This window comes from Phoxinus phoxinus, assembly GCF_949152265.1.
Source record: "Phoxinus phoxinus genome assembly, chromosome: 18".
In the NCBI taxonomy this organism is placed as follows: domain Eukaryota; kingdom Metazoa; phylum Chordata; class Actinopteri; order Cypriniformes; family Leuciscidae; genus Phoxinus; species Phoxinus phoxinus.
In genome coordinates, this window is record NC_136893.1 from 16,221,772 (window position 1) to 16,241,974 (window position 20,203).

The window sequence follows — 20,203 nt, forward strand, 5'->3', positions numbered from 1 at the left end:
TTCTAATGTAGAATGTGGTCTGTTATTTCTTGATAACACACCGCTGCTAAGTATAACACACCGTTGCCATGAAAAACAGAGCGTTGCCATGGACACGGTGTTCTTTAACGGAAGCAATAAAATCGTTTTTAAATCAATAAACTCCTTTTTTAAATCAATATTTTGTGTCAAATTAAATTAAACCTGCGCTTCGCGTCCCCATCAGCCTGTCGGGGTTGTATTCGCTATAACAACCACCTCGCTATACATTATCCCTTACTTAATGTTACTTGGTGTAATTCATTTGACATTTATATATCTGTTATTCCGAGTATATGGTGTCCTCATCATACCTGAAACCCCATTCTGCTCAACTGTGCTGTCTGTTATCTATTACGATGATGGGCTTTCAAAGAAACAAAACAAACAAAAAAGCCAAGCGAAGTGAAATTGTACAGATATCCCCTACTATAATGTTTGGGGAGCCTGTGAAATGGAATACACTGTTACGTTAATGACCTCCACTTCCTGTCTGTGTCCTCTCCAGTTCTTCCAGCTGTGGCTCAGGAGATCCCCTCAGCCCCACATGGCTGCATGGAAGGGAGCTGTTATCCGGCAACAGGGAACCTTCTGATTGGCCGAGCTATTAATCTGACCGCCACCTCCACCTGTGGCCTGGATGGGCCTGAGCTGTACTGCATTGTCAGTCATTTACAGGTAATTTCGGAACCATACTTTCTCTTTCATATAGACACAAAAACATGATCTCATGTTGTGTACACTATATGTTCTACTCCTGCATGTATGGCCTTGCCCTGCAGTTTGTGTTGACGGAAATGATTTGTCATATGAAGATAGATGTGCTTGTGCACAGGGCCCCTTTCATTTTTTACTACTCTTTACATTTGGTACATTTGATCCTCAAAATGTAGGCAAACCTTACCACACACTCGCACACTTGTTATATTATAGGATGTTGCACATGTTTGACTCTTGCACGTGTACTGCTCACTATGCCACACCTCTTTTACAGAAGTCAAATCTGCAGCCTAAGGCTTTGATACGTGTGTGATTTAAAAGATCTTGTATTCATTTCTTACATCTACTTCTGTTTGCTTTCCCTCTTTTATCCTGAAACACTACTCCTCCCTTTTCCTTTAGGTGTCTATAAAGCACTCTTTTCTGCCCTCATAAAATATATTTTCATTGACTGTTTAATGTTGTATGAATGTCTATTTAAAATGTTCTGTGTTCTTTTAGGTTCTTTTTTTTTTTTTTACCCCTCATTAAAGTGGTTTGGGTGCATCAAATTGACAGAAACTGTTTAACTGCCTGGAGGCACCATACATCCTAGACCAGGAGTTACACCCTTTTTGTCCTCAGCGCAGGTGTTACCTGTCAGCGCTCTGTCAGTAGGGTGTCTGCAGAGATCCCCACATTTCCGTTTGTGTTGTCATTTATCCATCATGAGTGTCAAATATAACAGCTAGCTTTACAGTAATTGACTGCTTTGTTATTATTTAAATATCACAGTAATAATTGTGATACTTGATCCTTGAATTGTAGTTTACCATGGTTTACCTTTTTCAGGCCTAGATAGATAGATAGATAGATAGATAGATAGATAGATAGATAGATAGATAGATAGATAGATAGATAGATAGATAGATAGATAGATAGATAGATAGATAGATAGATAGATAGATAGATAGATAGATAGATAGATAGATAGATAGATAGATGTTGTAAGGCCACATATTAAAACTATATTTTTCACTTAAATAAATATCTTAACCTTAATAAATTGTGTAAATGTTTCTCAGTAAACTAAAGTGTAATTTAATAATTTTAGTGTAAAAAAACCCTCTTTAGGACATATCAAAGTTCAATAAAAATCCAGTATAATTATCACATATCAATAAATAAAGCAGGCAGTCATTTGTAAAAAAAAAAATTTTTTTAAACAAGATCATCTTAGTAAATTATCAGTAAGTATTTTTTATCTCTATTAACCCCAATTTCAGTCCATACACTTAAACTGTGTGAATCCACAGTGCTAAGTCATGCTAGAGAATTAACAATGTGTTTTTTGCTGGGCCCTAGCATAGCATTCCTGTAGTTCATAATCCGGTTGATCACTGCTAATCCTATTGTTGGCAGCTCACACTCAAAACTACCCCAGTAAGCATGCGTCTAGTGTGTGGTAAGCACAATATTGTAGAAGCGCTGATATCCGTCTCCTGCAGAGCGTGTGAGGATCTGAAATAGATTCTGAGGTTCTCCTGGTCATTGCTTGTGACCTTTAACGGGTCCTGAAGAAATGCACGTGTCTCTCTCGGTCAGGTCATTGCTGGAGGTTTTGGTGGCCATGACAACAACTCAGCTTAGACAAAGTGCTCTGGCGTTCATCCACGCTAACTCTCATGTTCTGACCTGAATCCAGGAGGCCCATTCCCCTCTCTCCCTCCGCTTCCAGGTTGGCATGGAACTCGCCCTCCTATTCCGAGGGAACGTTTTACTCAGGCTATGACCCAGATTTCTTTTGTATGTCTTGGCAGCTACCTGAACCGCCAGCCATGCGGGTTTAAGTCATTACAAATGAAACTGTACCTGGAAGAAAAGGTGTGGAGAGGCACTGATGTTGCTAAGTGTTTTTTGCAAAATGTGCATTGTTTTACTTCTCACTCTTTTCTTTCTCTATATGTCTCTCAACAGGATTCAGATAAGTGCTTTATATGTAACTCTCAGGAGCCATACGATGCCTATAATCGCAGAAACAGCCACAGGGTGCAGAATGTCATCTACCAGAGCGACCGCAGAGGAGAACTCACCTGGTGGCAGTCTGTAAATGGTGTGTGAGAATGTGTTTTTTGGTAAATGGTAAATGGACTGCATTTATATAGCGCTTTAACAGACCCATGGCCACCAAAGCGCTTTACATATTGCCTCACATTCACCCATTAATTCACTCATTCATACACTGTATATGTACTACTATAGTAATAACAGTAAATTATGCATAATTACAAGTAACTAACCCTAAACCAAATCCTAACCCTAAGTAATTCTACTACCGGTACCTAAAAGTTATGCAATTCATGTTCATTTTTTTAATAAGCTTTTGTTTTCACTCAATAGTTTATATTGAAAAAGGAACAAAATGTACGAATTCAATTGAATACTTGTAGTTTATGAATGGTTTTCTTTTGTTCATTTGTGTGCAGGAGAGGAGAATGTCAGTATTCGACTAAATCTTGAGGCAGAGTTCCACTTTACGCATCTCATCATGAAGTTTAAGGTGTGTGTATAAATGGATTTCCAAGTGTATCACGTCAAGTTTCAAGTTTTACATCAGCTAAAAAGCCTTCCTCATTTTAAACCGTAACCTTCTGTTTGCATCTCCACAGACGTTTCGACCTGCTGCTATGATGATCGAGCGTTCTTCAGATTTTGGCCGTACATGGAGGCCATATCGCTACTTCGCCTACAACTGCACCAAAACTTTCCCCAGGGTTCCTGCCCACTCTCTTCGGTTTATTGATGAGGTCATCTGTGAGGAGCGCTACTCTGACATTGAACCGTCCACTGAGGGAGAGGTGAGTGTGAGCTGATGGTGCTTTAATATGGATGTGTTTCAGTCTGTGTTTTAATGTTACTTTTGGATTCAGCGTTCCCACTATATGATTGTATTATTTTTATTTTAGGTCATCTACAAAGTGCTGGATCCTGCGATCCATGTCAAAGACCCATACGGTCTTGACATTCAGGGTTAGTGCAGTACAGTATAACCATTTTTTTTTTTTGTGCAATGTAACTGTTTTGTGGATTATTTTTTATTATTACACGGCTCGCTGAAATACTTGTCAGTCGCGACATTCTGCGGTCAGTTATTCCCTGATAATGACCGCTGTCAATAGGTGCCGTCTTGCACCTCAGTTATCGACTATACTGTAATAAAACCTGAGGACTTCTAATAATATGCATATATTGTTGAAATCTCCGTCTTTTTGCTAGAATGATTGTTTTGTAGACTGTAATGAATTATAAGATGACAAACAGGTAAGATTAAAAAAAAAAAGGTTTCTTCTCAAATCAATATTTAATGTCCCCATAATTATTTATGTGGTGAAAAGCTGTGTAATAAGTGATACATTATCTCTTAAATGTCCACTTGATCGTTCGTCCAGATTCAAAGCTGCTTTCTAGCAACTGTTTTTCTTCACAGAAGCTTTGCGTTTAATGAGCTAATAAAATATTTAAACTCAAATCAATATTTCGCATTTTATTTACAGTAAAACTTTTGTTAACTCGTAGGCCTAGTTATACTTCACGTGTAATTCCTATAGCAATAATAGTAAATTATGCATAATTACAAGCAACTAACCCTAACTTTAAACATACAGTAAGTAGTATGCTACATGTATTTAAATAATATTACTCAGTAGCCTACTTATTTGTTTAATTACACTAACAACGTCTCCTTAAAATATAGTGTAATCTTGTTTACTTATTTGACAAGTAGCCGTGTAATAAGTGGAATAATGTACATTCAGTCAGTTGTTTTTGCAAAATAAACCCCTTCAGGGTGATACAAGACCCCTCCACTTCATCCTGATCACCCTTTTGGGTTTTATTTTGCTATTAAAAACTGTCTGGATATATATTAACTATTACTTCAAAAATATATATTTGTCTTTATTGCAATGGGATTATTAATGGTTACCTTGAGAGTAAAAGGTAATCAAGTAAATAATTCACATTGACTGTAGCGAGTGTTCAGTTTGGACCCTGTTCACAGTATGTTGTCTGTGTTGTCACTATGTTGTCACACACAACACTATGTTGTCACAGCGGTGCAAGTAAAGCCGCTGCACAATCTCCCCTCAGATTTGTTGCGGATCACTAACTTACGGATAAACTTCACTAAACTGCACACTCTGGGCGATAACCTGCTTGACCGCCGTCCTGACGTGCTGCAGAAATATTACTATGCGCTGCATGAGCTGGTTGTGCGTGGGAGCTGCTTCTGCTACGGTCACGCGTCGGAGTGCGCACCAGTACCTGGAGTGACCACTAGGGATTCAGGCATGGTGGGTGCCTGTCAGATTGATTTGTAGTTCTGATTTCAAAGAACAATTTATTATTCTTACATTGATGGATTGTGAATGAAGCACACTATTTATATATCCGATACTTTCGATCCGACAGATTCATGGACGTTGTGTGTGTAAGCACAACACTGTGGGATTAAACTGTGAGCTCTGCAGAGATTTCTACCATGATGCACCCTGGAGGCCCGCCGAGACTGACAACGCACACACCTGCAGGGGTAAGATACACACGCATGTAGAAGTTCAAGAAAATCTCAATTAAAATGTCAACAAAAAAATCTTAATATGTGACTTTTTCCCAGAATGCAACTGTAACGGTCACTCCAATCAGTGTCATTTTGACATGGCGGTGTATCTGGCTACTGGGAACGCCAGTGGAGGCGTGTGTGACAACTGTCTCCACAACACCATGGGCCGCAACTGTGAGACCTGTAAACATTTTTACTATCAGGATCCAACTAGAGACATCAGAGACCCGGCTGCATGTGTCTGTAAGTTGTTCATGATAATCTGCTGAGAAAAAGCCTTTCCATGGGACTTTTTTGTGCATGGTTTCTCCTACCTGTTGTTCATGTCGTTTCCTGTGCGTGTGTGTGTGTGTGTGTGTGTGTGTGTGTGTGTGTGTGCAGCCTGTGACTGTGACCCCGTGGGCTCTGTAGAGGGAGGAGTTTGTGACAGTCATACTGATCTGGATCTGGGTATGATTGGTGGTCAGTGTCGCTGTAAGCAGAACGTCAGGGGTCAGCGCTGCGACTACTGCAAAGAGGGACACTATGGACTCAGTCTTGACAACACACTGGGATGCCAGCGTAAGTGTTTGCATGCGTTTAGTGGATTTTTTAAGTCTGTTCTCCTCAAGTTCACACAGGTGTAGTTCATCAAACATTTGTGGTATATTTCTTAAATATAAATTCTACTTGGTTTAATGGAAAGACACTTGGTGTTAAATTACCTCATGTCTCAAAGCACATTACATTACAATAATAATGAACGTAAACAACTTAAAGACTGCTGACTTGCTGCAGATTCTGCAGACTCGGACCGTATGCAATGATTGGACGAACATTTTTTGATCCTGAGACTTCCACAGAAGATATATGTAATTTTTTCTATTATTGTTTGCTATCAGGATGCGAAGAAAGTTTCAAACAGTATATCAAAAAGTGTTTATGAAAAACATTGCCTACCCTATATTTACAGTAAGTGTGAAAATAACTTTAGGGGCATCTGTATGTGACATTCATGTGTTCCGTGTATGTGTATGTTGTTGGCAGCATGTAACTGTGACCCCCGTGGCATCACCATGCTGGGGGCCCCATGTGATCAGATCAGCGGGGACTGCTCCTGCAAAAGATACGTAACTGGTCGCTACTGCAATCAGTGCCTGGTACATGCTCTCTCTCTCACCAATAAACCATCACCTTCCTTTTAAATATTTATTTACATTTTTAATGCCTGTATGTATTTTTGTTTGTGTACAGCCTGAATACTGGGGACTCAGTAATGATCTGGCAGGTTGCAGACCCTGTGACTGTGACTTTGGTGGTGCAACCAGCAGCAAGTGAGTCACTGATGTCAGTTATTGCATTTAAATGAGTGTATTTACCCTCGATTAGCAATAAGGAAGTGTCTGGTATCTGGGTGTAATTTTGATATACCAAGATTAAAGTCCAACGTTGTTTTGGGATTTGATTAGCATTGGTACTGAATTTAAAACTCTTTAATTTGTTTAAAGAATTAAACTAAACGGAAGTGCCGAACTGCGAGGTGGCCCTCGATTTGAAGATATCTATGACAATTGTGCCTAAACTCTTTTCCCTGTCACCTTCAGATGCATGATGGACAACGGTCAGTGTGACTGTCGGCCTCATCTGATTGGTCGGAAGTGTTCTGAAGTGCAGCCTGCGTTTTTCTGTGCTTCTCTGGATTATTACAAATATGAAGCAGAGGGAGCTATAGGTCACTCCCCTGATGATCCCGCTCTTCCTGTGAGTAATGCTCATTCATACAAGCACCTAACACTGGCATTTAACATTGTGTTGTTGTTTTCTTTTGGCAGACTAAACTCCTAAACTTCATGTCATATTATAAGGGCACTGCTATAAATCTTCCCATTGTTATGAATAGGTGTCTGTTCTTCTCTTGGGTGTGATGCTGGTATCATGGGCCATGGAAACAGGATCCTGCTCATAGATCTAGACTAGAGAGAGTAATATGTGTATGCCAGAGAAAGAATTCCCTGACTTTTGGGTTCAGTTAGATCTTTTAGCCCCTAACATAACTAAATGTTGATGTAACATGTTAAATGTAAAACCGTCTCTTTTGTCAGTTTACATTCATGTGAGTTAAACCCTCAGGTACCTTCACTTCCACTGCACTGTAACACAAAACACTCAGAACCGCATGCCTATCTGATACCATCATATCTACTGAGTCACACTGGGTTTGGTGATTTAGCTTTGGTTAAAAAAAAGAAGTTCCCCCTTAAATCAATATTTTTGTCTTCTAGTTTGTCTTCCAATTTCCCAGTTAAAATAAATCATTAAAAAATAATTTATATGTATTACAATTTTTCCTTTGGCTTTTTTAAAGCATGAATCTATCATAATTTAGAGAGGTTATTCCAGGTTGGTTTGTTATGGCACCGAACCCTCCGCAGGAACTCAGACTGACAGTGCTGGTTGTCCAGACACACTATATCATACACAAACAAACCCACATACGAACTGCAGAATGCTCACGGGTCCACAGCTGAAGTGACCCAGAATAAGATCAGAGAGCAGAAGAGATGCCAGGCCGTCAGAGCGAGTTATTAATGCCCACCAAACACACACCAGGACTGTTTGGTTCACACAGTCTCTCACTCTCTCCTCCATCATCATCACAGTTTACACTTTCACTGCCTGCCACCTCACTCACTTCTTTCAGAAAGAGTGTCAAGTTGTGCTCTGCTTTTGCATTTGCGCTTGGAAAGACATTTTTATTGCCTACTGTAAAGTGTACATTATTCTTCAAAAGTTTCTTTCTAGCATTGCTTGTCACTTTTGAGCAATTGAATGTTTCCTTGCTGAATAAAAGTATTAATTTCTTCTTTTTTTAAATCATACTGACCCCAAACTTTCATGTTTGGTGTAATTTCTTGTGCAAACATAACTTTCAAAATCCAAGATCAAGTTGAGCACATTGCATTGTGGGATATAATATCCCATGCAAAATGATCTGGTTATGTAATGCACATTTGGAAATGTGCTTACTGTGTGCACAGTATAAATAATGCATATTGGAAGAATAGTATACATACTGCATACTAGAAAATTAATATGTGATTATGTTGGTTTGCCACTCTGGAGCATTCCAGAGTATTCATGTTATCCAGTATAAATACATGTTATATCTTGAATATTAAGGTGAGCATGATATATGTGCTTGTTTTTTAGGGCAATCCGAGGCCTCAGGCTGAGACCGACTGTGTGCAGCATCTCAACAATCAGCTAAGACACCGCCGTCACCGTCGCATCACCCAGCAGCAGAGGGCAGCACTGAGACGTATCCGGCAGTTGCAACAAACTGTGAGTTTCCCTCCAGATTACTCCACCTCCACCTTCATCAGCTGCTATATACCTTACACTGCTGTATCGGATTTAATATGAGTCTGTGTCTGTTTTCAGACCAGCGTGAGCATAGTGCACAGAGAGAGACAGCCGGGTCAGATGGTCACATGGACCGGGCCGGGCTTCGCTCGGGCTAAAGATGGAGCTGGCCTAGAGTTCACCATCAGCAACATCCCTTACGCCATGGAATATGACATCATGATCCGATACGAGCCAGAGGTTTGTGGTCATTGTTTCGGAACATGGCCAAATGCTGGTAGATTATCTTTAACCAGCCAAACAAACAACAACCAGCTGATCATACCATATACTAGTAATGACCATCTTGCACCAGTTTAGATCCAGATGTTCCAGAAACATAGATTAATTTGGTTCAGTGTCTTTTAATAATTACTTAAAGGGATAGTCCACTCAAAAACGAATATTCATTTACTCACCCTCGTGTTGTTCCAAACTTTTATGACTTTCTTTCTTCTATTGAATTTAAAAGAAGATATTTTGACAGATTAATAAAAATTTTGGGGTGGACTATCCCTTTAATAAATATCCCATATCTAAAATTTGATTTAATATCAATAATTTTAATCATTTTGTCTGTTATTTTTGTTTGCATGCAGTCCACAGAGGACTGGGAGGCTGTAGTGAGTGTGACATCCCTGAATTTACCCACAAGTCTCCGCTGTGGAAACATGCTGCCCACAGAGCAGATGTACACAGTCACAATGCCCCACAACAGGAGGTAATATCATTGTGTTTTTTTTCTGTGTGTGTCCTTGTTTACCTGACATATAGTGAATGCTTTGTTTTTGGATGCACATTCATATTTCTTATTCATATTAAGTGTAAGCACTTCTTGCATAGTTTTGCAAGTGTACTATTATGTATTATTTACAAAGTTCTATTTTTAACCTTGTATAGCCAACCCTCACTTCATGGGAAACCGAGTTCCATGGCAGTTGTTTTGATCTTTTTCCTGAGTTTTTAGGTGCCATTGTAATCTGACTCTAATCTGATTTCTGGCCTCGTCACAAAGCTCAGGGAATGCAGGAGCAAATTAGACTCTGTCATAAGCTGCATATCCTCTTGAGCAAAAAAAAAAAAAAAAAAAGATATTGGGATAAAGTGAGGGAAACAAGAAAAATAAAGGAGCGATGGAGTCAGCTGAGTTCAGGAAGTTCAATCTGGATATGTTACTGGTCTAAGTCTTTCCATGAGGAAATGAACCCCAGGCAGGAGATAGGACTTCACAGATATTAACAGGCTGGTGGAGCTGCTGTCTAACTGTGGGTAACTAAATAAGGATGGCTGTCTGGTGCTTGAAAGGGATTTGAATGAATGTTGTCAACATAGGGAAAGGAAGCAGCTGTATGTACTAACTGTCAGGGTCAGAGTTGTGTGCTCCACCCTATTAAAGCTGGTTTAATATACTAATAGTTTGTCAATATAAATAATAATCTATAGTACATGCATACTGTATTTCTGTGATATGTGCACTACTAAGATGTTTTATACTTTATTTAGCAGCCAAGTATGCATTTAATGTATGAATACATTTATAATGTAACAAAAGATTTCTATTTCAAATAAATGTTATGTTTATGTTAATAAATGTTTCCACAAAAATATTAAGCAGTGTTTGCAACATTGATAATAATAATACATGTTTATTGATCATCAAATCATCATATTAGAATGATTACTGAAGGATCATGTGACACTGAAGACTGGAGTAATGATGCTGAAAATTCTGCTTTGGAGTAAATTACATTTTAAATATATTCAAATAAAAAAGTTGTATTTTTTAAATTGTAACAATATTTAAAAATATGAGTGCTTTTTGTATTTTTTATCAAATTGTGATTTTCGATGTTTTTATTTAAAATAGGATAACTACTGTATGATTATGGTCTATTGAAATAGATCAGTGTCAATTTTTGTGATAACAGTTTAACTATTTACAAACTTAAATTAGACATGAAATTTATTTAAGGTTTGTATTGGACCCCATCTGATTTTTTTTGGTCCATTGTATACACGGGTTTCTGTGCAACGTCATCACATAGATGCGCGCGCATCTAAGAGGCAGAAAGCAACAGTCTTTACGGCTATATCTAGCAGAAGCAGAGATAACGCGGAGCTGTAGTGCTGTAAACTAACCTAAATGCATAGGGTATGTCATGTTTTTATGATCCGCAAACTTAGTTGGACAATTCCATACTAGTCAACTAACTAACGTTTTACATAATGTTATATTAATATGCAAATGAAACACAAGCAAACAGATTCAACTCTGAAATTGCAGTTTATTATTGAGTCAACAAGAATTTACAAACAATGCGAAATCTACGTTAATTACAATGTTCTTTTACAGAACTCGGCATAAAATATAGCGGTATTGCCTCTTGGATGCGCGCGCATCCGGTATTGTTTGTATACAAGAAACCTGTGTATATGTCTACATAGACTTGTCTGTCTAGTCTATTAATACAGATCGTCTACAAGATAGTCAAACAGTAAATTAACATTTACGAATATTGTTAGTGATGGCATATAACTTTTGACAGGTACATTGAAATGCCAAGGCCCTTCTGCTTTGAACCAAACAACCAGTATGTGGTGTCCATCCGTTTCCAGCGCCATGGCGTGTCTCACCGACATCTCACCGCCTTCATTCTGATAGACTCAGTAAGGATCTTCTCTCATTTACCATTATCAGTCATATATACACATATCATGTTATTAAATGCTTGAAACAAGGAACGCCTGTGATGCATTTTCCTAACCACAGATAATACAAGCGCTGCCCTCTGCTGGTGGGTGAAAAATGCTTATATGTCTCTCTCTCCTTACAGCTTGTGCTGATACCCAGGTATGACGAGCTTCCTGGTTTCCAGGGTGACGACGGCCCGGACGAGCGTCGACGGCAGGAGATGGAGGTCTACATGTGTTTGGATTCCTTCACGACTCTGCCGATGCCTGCGCTGGCGGAGCTGTGCACTACACTCATCTGCAGCATCTCTGCTATCATACACAATGGAGCCCTGGGTGAGTCACTGTGATGGGGTCAAAGGATAAATGTCGCTCCTCTGTGCCTTGTCAAAACAAGTCACATTATAACCCATCCATTCCCTTTTTCCTTCAGATAAATCTCATACTGTTGTTTAGATACTTATGAATGGCTTCCTAAAAAAGTGATCTTTCTGCAGCATGTCAGTGTGACCCTCAGGGTTCACTGAGTGCAGAGTGTGACAAAGTCGGAGGTCAATGTCACTGTAAACCTAATGTTATTGGCCATCAATGTGATCAGTGTGCACCGGGGACGTATGGATTTGGGCCATATGGCTGCGCTGGTGAGACACTTTTTTTACAAATAAATATATATTTTTAATGTTAAAATAGTTTTTGTATTACACTTTGATGTACACTTTATATTGTAACTGTTAAATATATATATTTTTTTTTACAAATGTTATTTTAAGAATTTGATTAAACTTGACACATTTATAATTTTCTCTCATAGATTGTGACTGCCACTCTCAGGGCTCTGTAGGGCATCAGTGTGACCCTGTGACGGGTCAGTGTCCGTGTCAGAATGGGGCGATTGGCCGCCAGTGCTCAGACTGCCAACCAGGTCAGTGGGGATTCCCCAACTGTGAGCAGTGCCAGTGTAATGGCCATGCAGAGAGCTGTGACCCTGAAACAGGCGCCTGCTATGAGTGCAGAGACTACACAGCTGGACAGCTGTGTGAGAGGTGACAAACAGTACACTGACTACATCAATGAGACCAATCAATGTGACCAATTACATTTGGGTCACTGATTTAAGTCACGCTTTGCAAAGGAGGACGAGGCAGTTACAAACTATATATCAAGTACAACAGTTATTTAAAAAATTATTACATTTATTTAAAAAAGCTAATTAATTTGAATTTTAATTTATTTATTTTAAAAGGGACAATGCACACTAATTAACATGAGCACTCATGTCCATTATGAAAATGAGCCAGATTTAGCCATACATGCTATTTTTCATCTGTAGTTTCTGTCTGAATGAATCAGGATAATGAAATAAATATTAATACTTCTTATTAGAGACTGACCCCAAACTTTTGAACGGTAGTGTATTTAAAAACAAAAAAATAAGTTAATGCTTTTATCAAGCAAGAATGCAGTAACTTGATCAAAAGTTACAAACAATTTCTATTTCAAATAAATGCTGTTCTTTTTTTGGACTCTATTCATCAAAGAATCCTGAAAAAAACGAGACAAAGTAATTAGAAGTAACATGAATAAAATGTTGTTCTGTACAGAAATTAAATAGATTATTCTGTCCTTTCTTCAGGTGTGTAAACGGGTTCTATGGTGACCCAGTATTGGGTTCTGGTGAGCACTGTCACCCCTGTCCGTGTCCAGGATACCCTGACAGTGGACACTCTAATGGAGCTTCCTGTCACGCAGACTATGACTCTGACCAGATCCTCTGCCAGTGTGGGGAAGGGTATGCAGGTAAAATACAGTCAGTAAATCAACAGTTTTTGATTCTAATTTAGTAAGTTTACTGACTGTGTCCTGTCTCAGGTCCTCGCTGTGATCGCTGCGCTCCTGGTTACTATGGTGATCCCGAGCAGCCTGGCGGGGCGTGCAGGCCGTGCCAGTGCAACAGGAACATTGATCCCCAGGACCCAGAGTCATGTGACCCACGGACCGGCCAATGCCTCAAGTGCCTGTATAACACTGACGGCCACTCTTGCTCTGAGTGTAAATTGGGTTATTATGGAAACGCACTCGCCCAGGACTGTAGGTGTAAGTACACTGAGTTAAAACTTTAAAACGGCTTTTTTAAATAGTCTGTGAATCAATTCATGCATTTAAATCTAATTCTGCACTCTGTCTCATCCTGCAGGCTGTACTTGTGTAACTGCTGGCACTTTACAGGGCTACTGTACTGATGGAGTGTGTCACTGTAATAAGCAGACTGGACATTGCCCCTGCAAACCAAACATCATTGGCCACAACTGTGACCAGTGCGCCCCCAACCACTGGAACTTCGGCTCGGACTTTGGATGTGAACCCTGTGGATGCGTCCAGCCAAATACCCTCAGCACCCATTGCAATATGGTACAGTATGACCTGTGCTATACAGCATCTTTCTTTATATTCACATCTTTAAACCTTTATTTTATCAAGGTTCTCTCAAGATTAAAATCTCTTTTTTTGAAAGAGACAAATTTGAAATGGCAGGATAAAAACCTTACAATAATAAACAAACATATAAACCAAGGTACGATATGACATGAAGAGATGTTCTTTGCCAAGGACTCAAAAGTGTAATGAAATATAAAAGCTGGTGTGTGATGGAAAAATATTTCTAAGCTTGACATTTTAAAAACATCCATTCAAAATTTATTAATTGATTTCTATATTATCGTTATACTAAGGCTAAACCTAATTATTAATATATTATTTGCTTTCTATTACATTTACAATTTACACTACCATTCACAAGTTTGGCAGTAATTTTTTTTACTTTCTTTTATTCAGCTGGGATACATTAAATTGGTTAGTATTGGGACAGTAAAGACATTTATAAGGTTAAACATTTTTTACTTTTCTCACAGGTTCCACAAAAACATGAAGCAGCACAACTGGTTTTAATAAGAAATGTTTCTTGAGCATATTAGATTGATTTCTGATGGATCATGTGACCCTGAAGACTGAAGTAAAAATGCTGAAAATTCAGCTTTTCCATCACAGGAATAAATTACATCTAAAATATATTCAAATAGAAAACAATATTACTGTTTTTAATTGGTGAGCACTGAGCATAAAAGACACCAACTATTGAATGATAGTTTATCTTGCAAAATAATATAGATTTAAATTTTAAACATAAACTTAATTGTAAAAAAAAAATTGAATAGAATAGATACCCAAACATTTAAAAGTGGGCACAATATTAATTAACTACCTTAAACAGTTGTAGTAGACATTTTAGACTTAAATTATGATTAAATTATTTCAATTTAAATGATGTGATAATTATTTTAGTTTTCTTTATATTTAAATGTTTTAGATGTTGTTGTTGTTTTTTATTATTACATGTATTTCCTTATTTAATTAAAAAATTCCACTTGGATTTGAGTATGTTTTCAGGTCTTAATCATTTTTGCAATTAGTTACAATGGCCAAATATACTGTTAATCTCTCCTCCTTTTTCTACTCCCTGTTTCTTTTCTTCTGTATCTCTTTGTACCTGTAGTTCAGTGGCCAGTGTCATTGTCAGCAAGGTTTCGGAGGACGGCAGTGCAATGAGTGTGAGGCGTTCCACTGGGGTGATCCCAGAGTACAGTGTGAAGGTGAGTATTGCACATATACATGTACATCTAACTCCTCTTCTTCTCTGTGTCAGATCATTAGTGCTTTATCTCCCTCTGATCAGACTGTAACTGCCACCACCTGGGGTCCGACACGGCTCAGTGTAACCGCGTGACAGGTGCATGTGAGTGTAAGGAGGGAGCTTCAGGACGCCGCTGCGACGAGTGCGCCCGTGGCTTTACCGGAAACTTCCCCAATTGTGTTCCCTGCCATCCCTGCTTCCAGCTATGGGATGATGTTGTGTGCCAGGTTCGCCGAGATCTGACCCACATCAAGGATGTCATTGCCATGATTCTGGAGAAGGGTGAGGTGCCCGGAGTCAGTGACGGCCGCATCCATGAGCTGGAGAAGAAGCTGGCACAGGTTCAAGATCTGATCAAAGATGGAGACCAAGAGGGAACCTTTAACTTAATCAGCCAGGCTATTGATGACTTGAGGTAAAGCCTGCACACCACAGTGGGAAACACTGTACATTTCATTAAGACATTTTGAATCGTCAGATAGGTTTGTGTCACTTATATTAGGGTTACTGTACATTATCATTCTTCCAATTGAATTTAAATCATGCATTATGTTGCAAAAGCTTTTTTTTTTTTTCAACAAACATAATTTTTAGTCACATTTGCCACATGGCGAGTGTTATTTTGTACATTGCTTGCACATTAAATGAGGATAATTCGAATTTTTCTCCATTTTGAACGAACATGATTTCAGAGCAGAGATAGCTTTGACTGATGGGCGTCTGATGGGTGTGATTCGGGACCTGAGTGTGACGGCAGACCTTGACAAAGCTCTGAAAGAAAGCCTAACTGCACTGGAAAAAGAACTGGAAGACTTGAACAATACGCTTCACCAATTGCGCAGAGGGCTGGAGAACTACCTCACTGCTGGAATCGCAGGTAAATTCGTATTTCTTATCGAGTATTATGCAAATAAACACATGGAATCAAAACTGACCAATGATAATGATTTCGTTCCAAAATAATAAATTCATGTCTTTTCAGCAAAATTAGGCTATTGGATAAAATTAACCAATAGCCAAATAGCTATTTGAATATTATTTTAGTAAGCTCTCATTCATTATTACTCCATTCTGACATTTAACATACACTTTTCTCCATCCAATATATGGAAATTAAATCAATAAAATCTTTAATTTTTCTTTTGTTGAATATCCTGTTTCACTGCCACATTAAGGTAGTCAAATAGGCTTGCAAAAGCCTGTTCACAATTTTGACGTCCTTTCGATAGATTTTGCCTAGAAAAATGTGCATAAAAACTATAGATTACACCAGGGCCTCCTCATGACCAGCCCACCTTTTCATTCACCATCATTTTGTCAAAAACATTTCACCCACGTTGATGTCTTTTGTCATTATTCTTTTACAGAGCAATTTGAAAACGTGCGCAAGTACTACCAGAGTTCACTGAACTCAGAGCAGCGCTGTAACGCCTCCGTATACGGACCCCAAAGTCCCGTGGAACAGTCTCAAGACACACGCAGCCGTACCGAAGCCCTGCTGAAAGAGAGAAAGAACAGCTTCCTGCGTACAGTTGCTGCCAACAATAGGTCTTTGTCTGAACTGAAGGAGAAAGCTCACGAGATAGACCGAAATGTCCGTCATCTCAGCAACAAGGTAGAGACTTTTGGGAAAAACGTTTGGCTTGGGACCAGTAAGGGAGCGGCAGAGAACTGTTAGCTAGATCAGTGACGCATCCTTGTTTCTATTATGCCTTAAGGTATGTGGTGGCCATGGCAATGCTAGTGCAAACAGTAGCTGTCCTGATAGCCCTTGTGGAGGAGCGGGTTGTCGTGACCATGGCGGTGCGCTGAAGTGTGGAGGGAAAGGATGTAATGGAACCGTCGGTGCCTCAGTGACGGCCCTGGGCCACGCTGATGATGTTCATAAGAACCTGACCACTGCCAGCGAGGAGTTACAAACCATGGCTAAAAAGGTAAACGGGTGTCTGTTTGAGCATGTGCAGTGTGTGTGTGTGTGTGCTGAGAATAAAGCCTGAAATAATCTCTGCTCACATCTCAGCTTCGAGACATCGCCACACTCACCCAGACTGTGAAGACTCAAGCGAAGAACACTCTCGATAAAGCCCAGAGCAAGAAAGATCTCTTTGAGAACTCCAACAAGATACTCAAAGACTTAATTCAGAAGATTAGAGATTTTTTGAATGGTCAGTGATTGAGTGATTATGTTTCAATATTGTTGTTGTGTCGGGAAATTTTCAGCATCATTGCAGTATTTTTTAGGGAAATCGTAATACATGTTTTCAGGATTATTTGATCAAATAGAAACGAACAGCATTTATTTGAAATAGAAATCTTTTGTAACATTATAAATGTCTTTACTGTCACTTTTGATAAATTTAAAGCATCCTTGCTTAATAAAAGTATTAATTTCTGTTCTGAATAAATTAAAGTGTTTGCACAACCTGTCATGTTAAAATGTTTAATTATGATAAAAAAGCCTTTTTAATAGTACAACTCATGTTATATTCAGAGGAGGGAGCAGATCCAGAAAGCATTGAAAAAGTGGCCCAGCAGGTTTTGGCGATCTCCTTGCCAGTCAACAGGACCGTAATGAACAACATAGTCAAACAAATCAAAGAAAACATCGACAACCTCACCAACGTGGAGGAGCTGATCAACCACACCTCAGAGCAACTGGCCAAGGTCAAGGATCTGCTTAAAAGAGCACAAGATGCAAAGTAAGTGAGAGAATGCTGTTTACGGTTTTACACAGAAATCTGTGTTCGGTCAATGATAATTTGTGTGTGATTTTGTGTTTGCCCAGGTCACAAGCGGAAGGAGTGAGCAATAATATCAATACAACTAAAGAAGCACTTGAAACCTCTCAAAGTGCTATAAAGAAAGCTGAGAAAGAAATGACCACAGCCCTGGAAAACCTCAAACATGCCCAGAACATCACTGCCACGGTAAACCTGATATGTTGCTCTATTTATGTGTGTGTATATATATATATATATATATAAACAAATAATAATATATATATATATTTTTTTTTTCATATATATATATATATGCTTATAAACGTACACTTACATTCAGAAGTATATAAAAAAATATTTTAATATTTCAAGGTTGCTTTTGATCAATTTAATGTGTCCTTGCTGAATAAAAGTATTAATTTCTTATTTTTGTTTTAATATTGACCTCAAGCAGTAGTGTGTGATCTGATCTCCTTTCTCTCCCTCTCTTGAGCAGGTTGACGGCAAACTCTTAAATCTAGACAACAGCCTCATGGATGTGATGATGCGATTGGCCAATTTGTCGCATGGAGTGGATTTATTGAAGAATAAAACGGAGCAGAACAGGGAGATGGCAAAAGATGCCAAAGCCCAGTCGGACAACGCAACTCAAGCGGCTGCTGGACTTCAAGAGGTCTGTGTATGAGTGTGAACATCTGTTCAGCGCTTCAGGCATTAACTTCAATGTTATTCGTATGTGCATGTTTGTGTTTACCAGGAACTGACAAATGCTGAGAATCTGTATAAGGAGCTGAAAGAGAAAGTAGACTCAATGGGAGGAACGGGAGAAGGTAATGTTAACCAGAGAGCCATAGAGATGAAGAAAGAAGCAGAGGAACTGCTGAATAAGGCCACCATGGGCATGGAAACCCTCAGAAGTACGTGTCCGACTGCATTAAACACTTACTATAGTAAAGCAGCTAAAATGCATCTGAGCCAAGGGCTTGTTATTTATACTGTCCTTTTGCTATTCAACTTAATTTTTGAGTTTAAATATATTAGTCTGTATTTGGCTCTTTTCTCATCTCCTCGTTTTTCTGTTTGCCTCCTCTGAAGAACTGGAGAGAAAGTTAAACAAGAACGAGCTGAAGATGCAGAGTCAGCGGGATGAACTGGCAGATCTGGAGAAAAACGTTACAGACGTCAGAGAATTTATCAGATTAAAAGTCATGGGCTACAACAACTGTCAGTAGGAACTGTAAATAAATGTCAAAATCCTGAAATCAATTGATCCTCTCAATCACCCTCTGTGTGATTCACGTATTGTTTCATTACGACCCGATTTGCTATTTCAATAAAAATCAGCAACTTTACTACATCGTTTTTTATGACATTGATGACACATTTCAGGGTGAAGCACTAGGTCTTATTGTCATCCTACTGAATCAGTGGTTCTCAAACTTTTTTCAGGTGTTGGAGAAAAACAAAGTTCGATGTCCTTGAGTCCCCAACACATTTTTTTTTTTTTTCAAAATTGCTGTTTTGTTCTTATTTTGTTGAAACTAGCTGACTGTTGGCTTTTGCTCATTTGAAACATACATTGAAAAAGAACTATCTCTTACAGTATGTTACACATTTAATATTAACGGTATCAGTTCATTCATCTTCATGAGTGAATCTTTTTTCAGTTAATTCAGTGTTGAATTTTTTTTTTTTTTTTTTTTTTTTTTAAATAAGCCAATTAAATCAGACCACAGTTTGAGAACCACTGTATTAACTGTTATTATCTTGTAATGTAACCTAGTATTGTTCAAAATTTTGGGGTCAGTAATGTTTATTTTTATTTTTATAAATGAATAATTTTATTCATCAAGCATGCAATAAACTGATAAAAAATGACAGTAAAGAAAGACATTCATAATTATTACCAAAAAATGTATTTCAAATACATGTTTTTTTGTTTACTTTCTATTCATCAAAGGATCCCAAAAAATTTTTTAATTGTTTCCACAACAATATTAAGCATTTATTTCCGCATTGATTATAATAAGAAATGTCTTTCAGTACTGGATTAAATAAAAAAAAATAAAAAAATATATATATAACAGTTATTTTATATTGATAATGTAATTTCACAATATTGCTGGGGTTTTTTTTTTCAAACCAATGAGCATGTCTTCTTTCAAAAACAATTTTTAAAAATCTTACCGACTCCAAACTTTTGAAAGGGGGTGTACGTAGACACGATAAAGTGCCTAACACCATATCATATTTTTTATATTGTGTATAAAACATATATTAACACATTAAACCTTTGATATGGCATTTAAAGTTGTTTTGTTTTATTTAAATGAAGAAACGGACAGCTATTTTATGAATTACATCTGATCTACAGGAGAGGGCGAT

The 20,203-nt window shown here is 38.3% G+C and overlaps 1 protein-coding gene across 3 annotated transcripts in view; it reads left to right on the forward strand.

Annotated features, from left to right (window-relative positions):
* The window catches only part of lamb2l (laminin, beta 2-like), a 37,466-nt gene extending 17,347 nt beyond the window's left edge, over positions 1-20,119 (forward strand). For 2 of the 3 annotated variants that reach the window (XM_079587758.1, XM_079587757.1), the window contains 33 exons: positions 527-696; positions 2,695-2,830; positions 3,204-3,277; positions 3,387-3,575; positions 3,684-3,747; positions 4,867-5,069; positions 5,188-5,308; positions 5,393-5,581; positions 5,720-5,899; positions 6,365-6,477; positions 6,572-6,651; positions 6,922-7,078; positions 8,528-8,659; positions 8,759-8,920; positions 9,319-9,440; positions 11,266-11,386; positions 11,554-11,746; positions 11,908-12,051; positions 12,222-12,453; positions 13,044-13,207; positions 13,280-13,504; positions 13,605-13,819; positions 14,961-15,057; positions 15,141-15,513; positions 15,791-15,975; positions 16,466-16,713; positions 16,817-17,032; positions 17,119-17,263; positions 17,590-17,797; positions 17,884-18,025; positions 18,315-18,491; positions 18,576-18,735; positions 18,914-20,119. In XM_079587758.1, coding sequence (XP_079443884.1) covers positions 527-696; positions 2,695-2,830; positions 3,204-3,277; positions 3,387-3,575; positions 3,684-3,747; positions 4,867-5,069; positions 5,188-5,308; positions 5,393-5,581; positions 5,720-5,899; positions 6,365-6,477; positions 6,572-6,651; positions 6,922-7,078; positions 8,528-8,659; positions 8,759-8,920; positions 9,319-9,440; positions 11,266-11,386; positions 11,554-11,746; positions 11,908-12,051; positions 12,222-12,453; positions 13,044-13,207; positions 13,280-13,504; positions 13,605-13,819; positions 14,961-15,057; positions 15,141-15,513; positions 15,791-15,975; positions 16,466-16,713; positions 16,817-17,032; positions 17,119-17,263; positions 17,590-17,797; positions 17,884-18,025; positions 18,315-18,491; positions 18,576-18,735; positions 18,914-19,050 — 5,474 coding nt within the window. In that variant the 3' untranslated portion in view covers positions 19,051-20,119. Of the gene's footprint in view, positions 1-526; positions 697-2,159; positions 2,602-2,694; positions 2,831-3,203; positions 3,278-3,386; positions 3,576-3,683; positions 3,748-4,866; positions 5,070-5,187; positions 5,309-5,392; positions 5,582-5,719; positions 5,900-6,364; positions 6,478-6,571; positions 6,652-6,921; positions 7,079-8,527; positions 8,660-8,758; positions 8,921-9,318; positions 9,441-11,265; positions 11,387-11,553; positions 11,747-11,907; positions 12,052-12,221; positions 12,454-13,043; positions 13,208-13,279; positions 13,505-13,604; positions 13,820-14,960; positions 15,058-15,140; positions 15,514-15,790; positions 15,976-16,465; positions 16,714-16,816; positions 17,033-17,118; positions 17,264-17,589; positions 17,798-17,883; positions 18,026-18,314; positions 18,492-18,575; positions 18,736-18,913 lie in introns of those variants that run through there. The other variant, XM_079587759.1, reaches the window with a different exon arrangement.
* Positions 20,120-20,203: the final 84 nt, after the last annotated feature.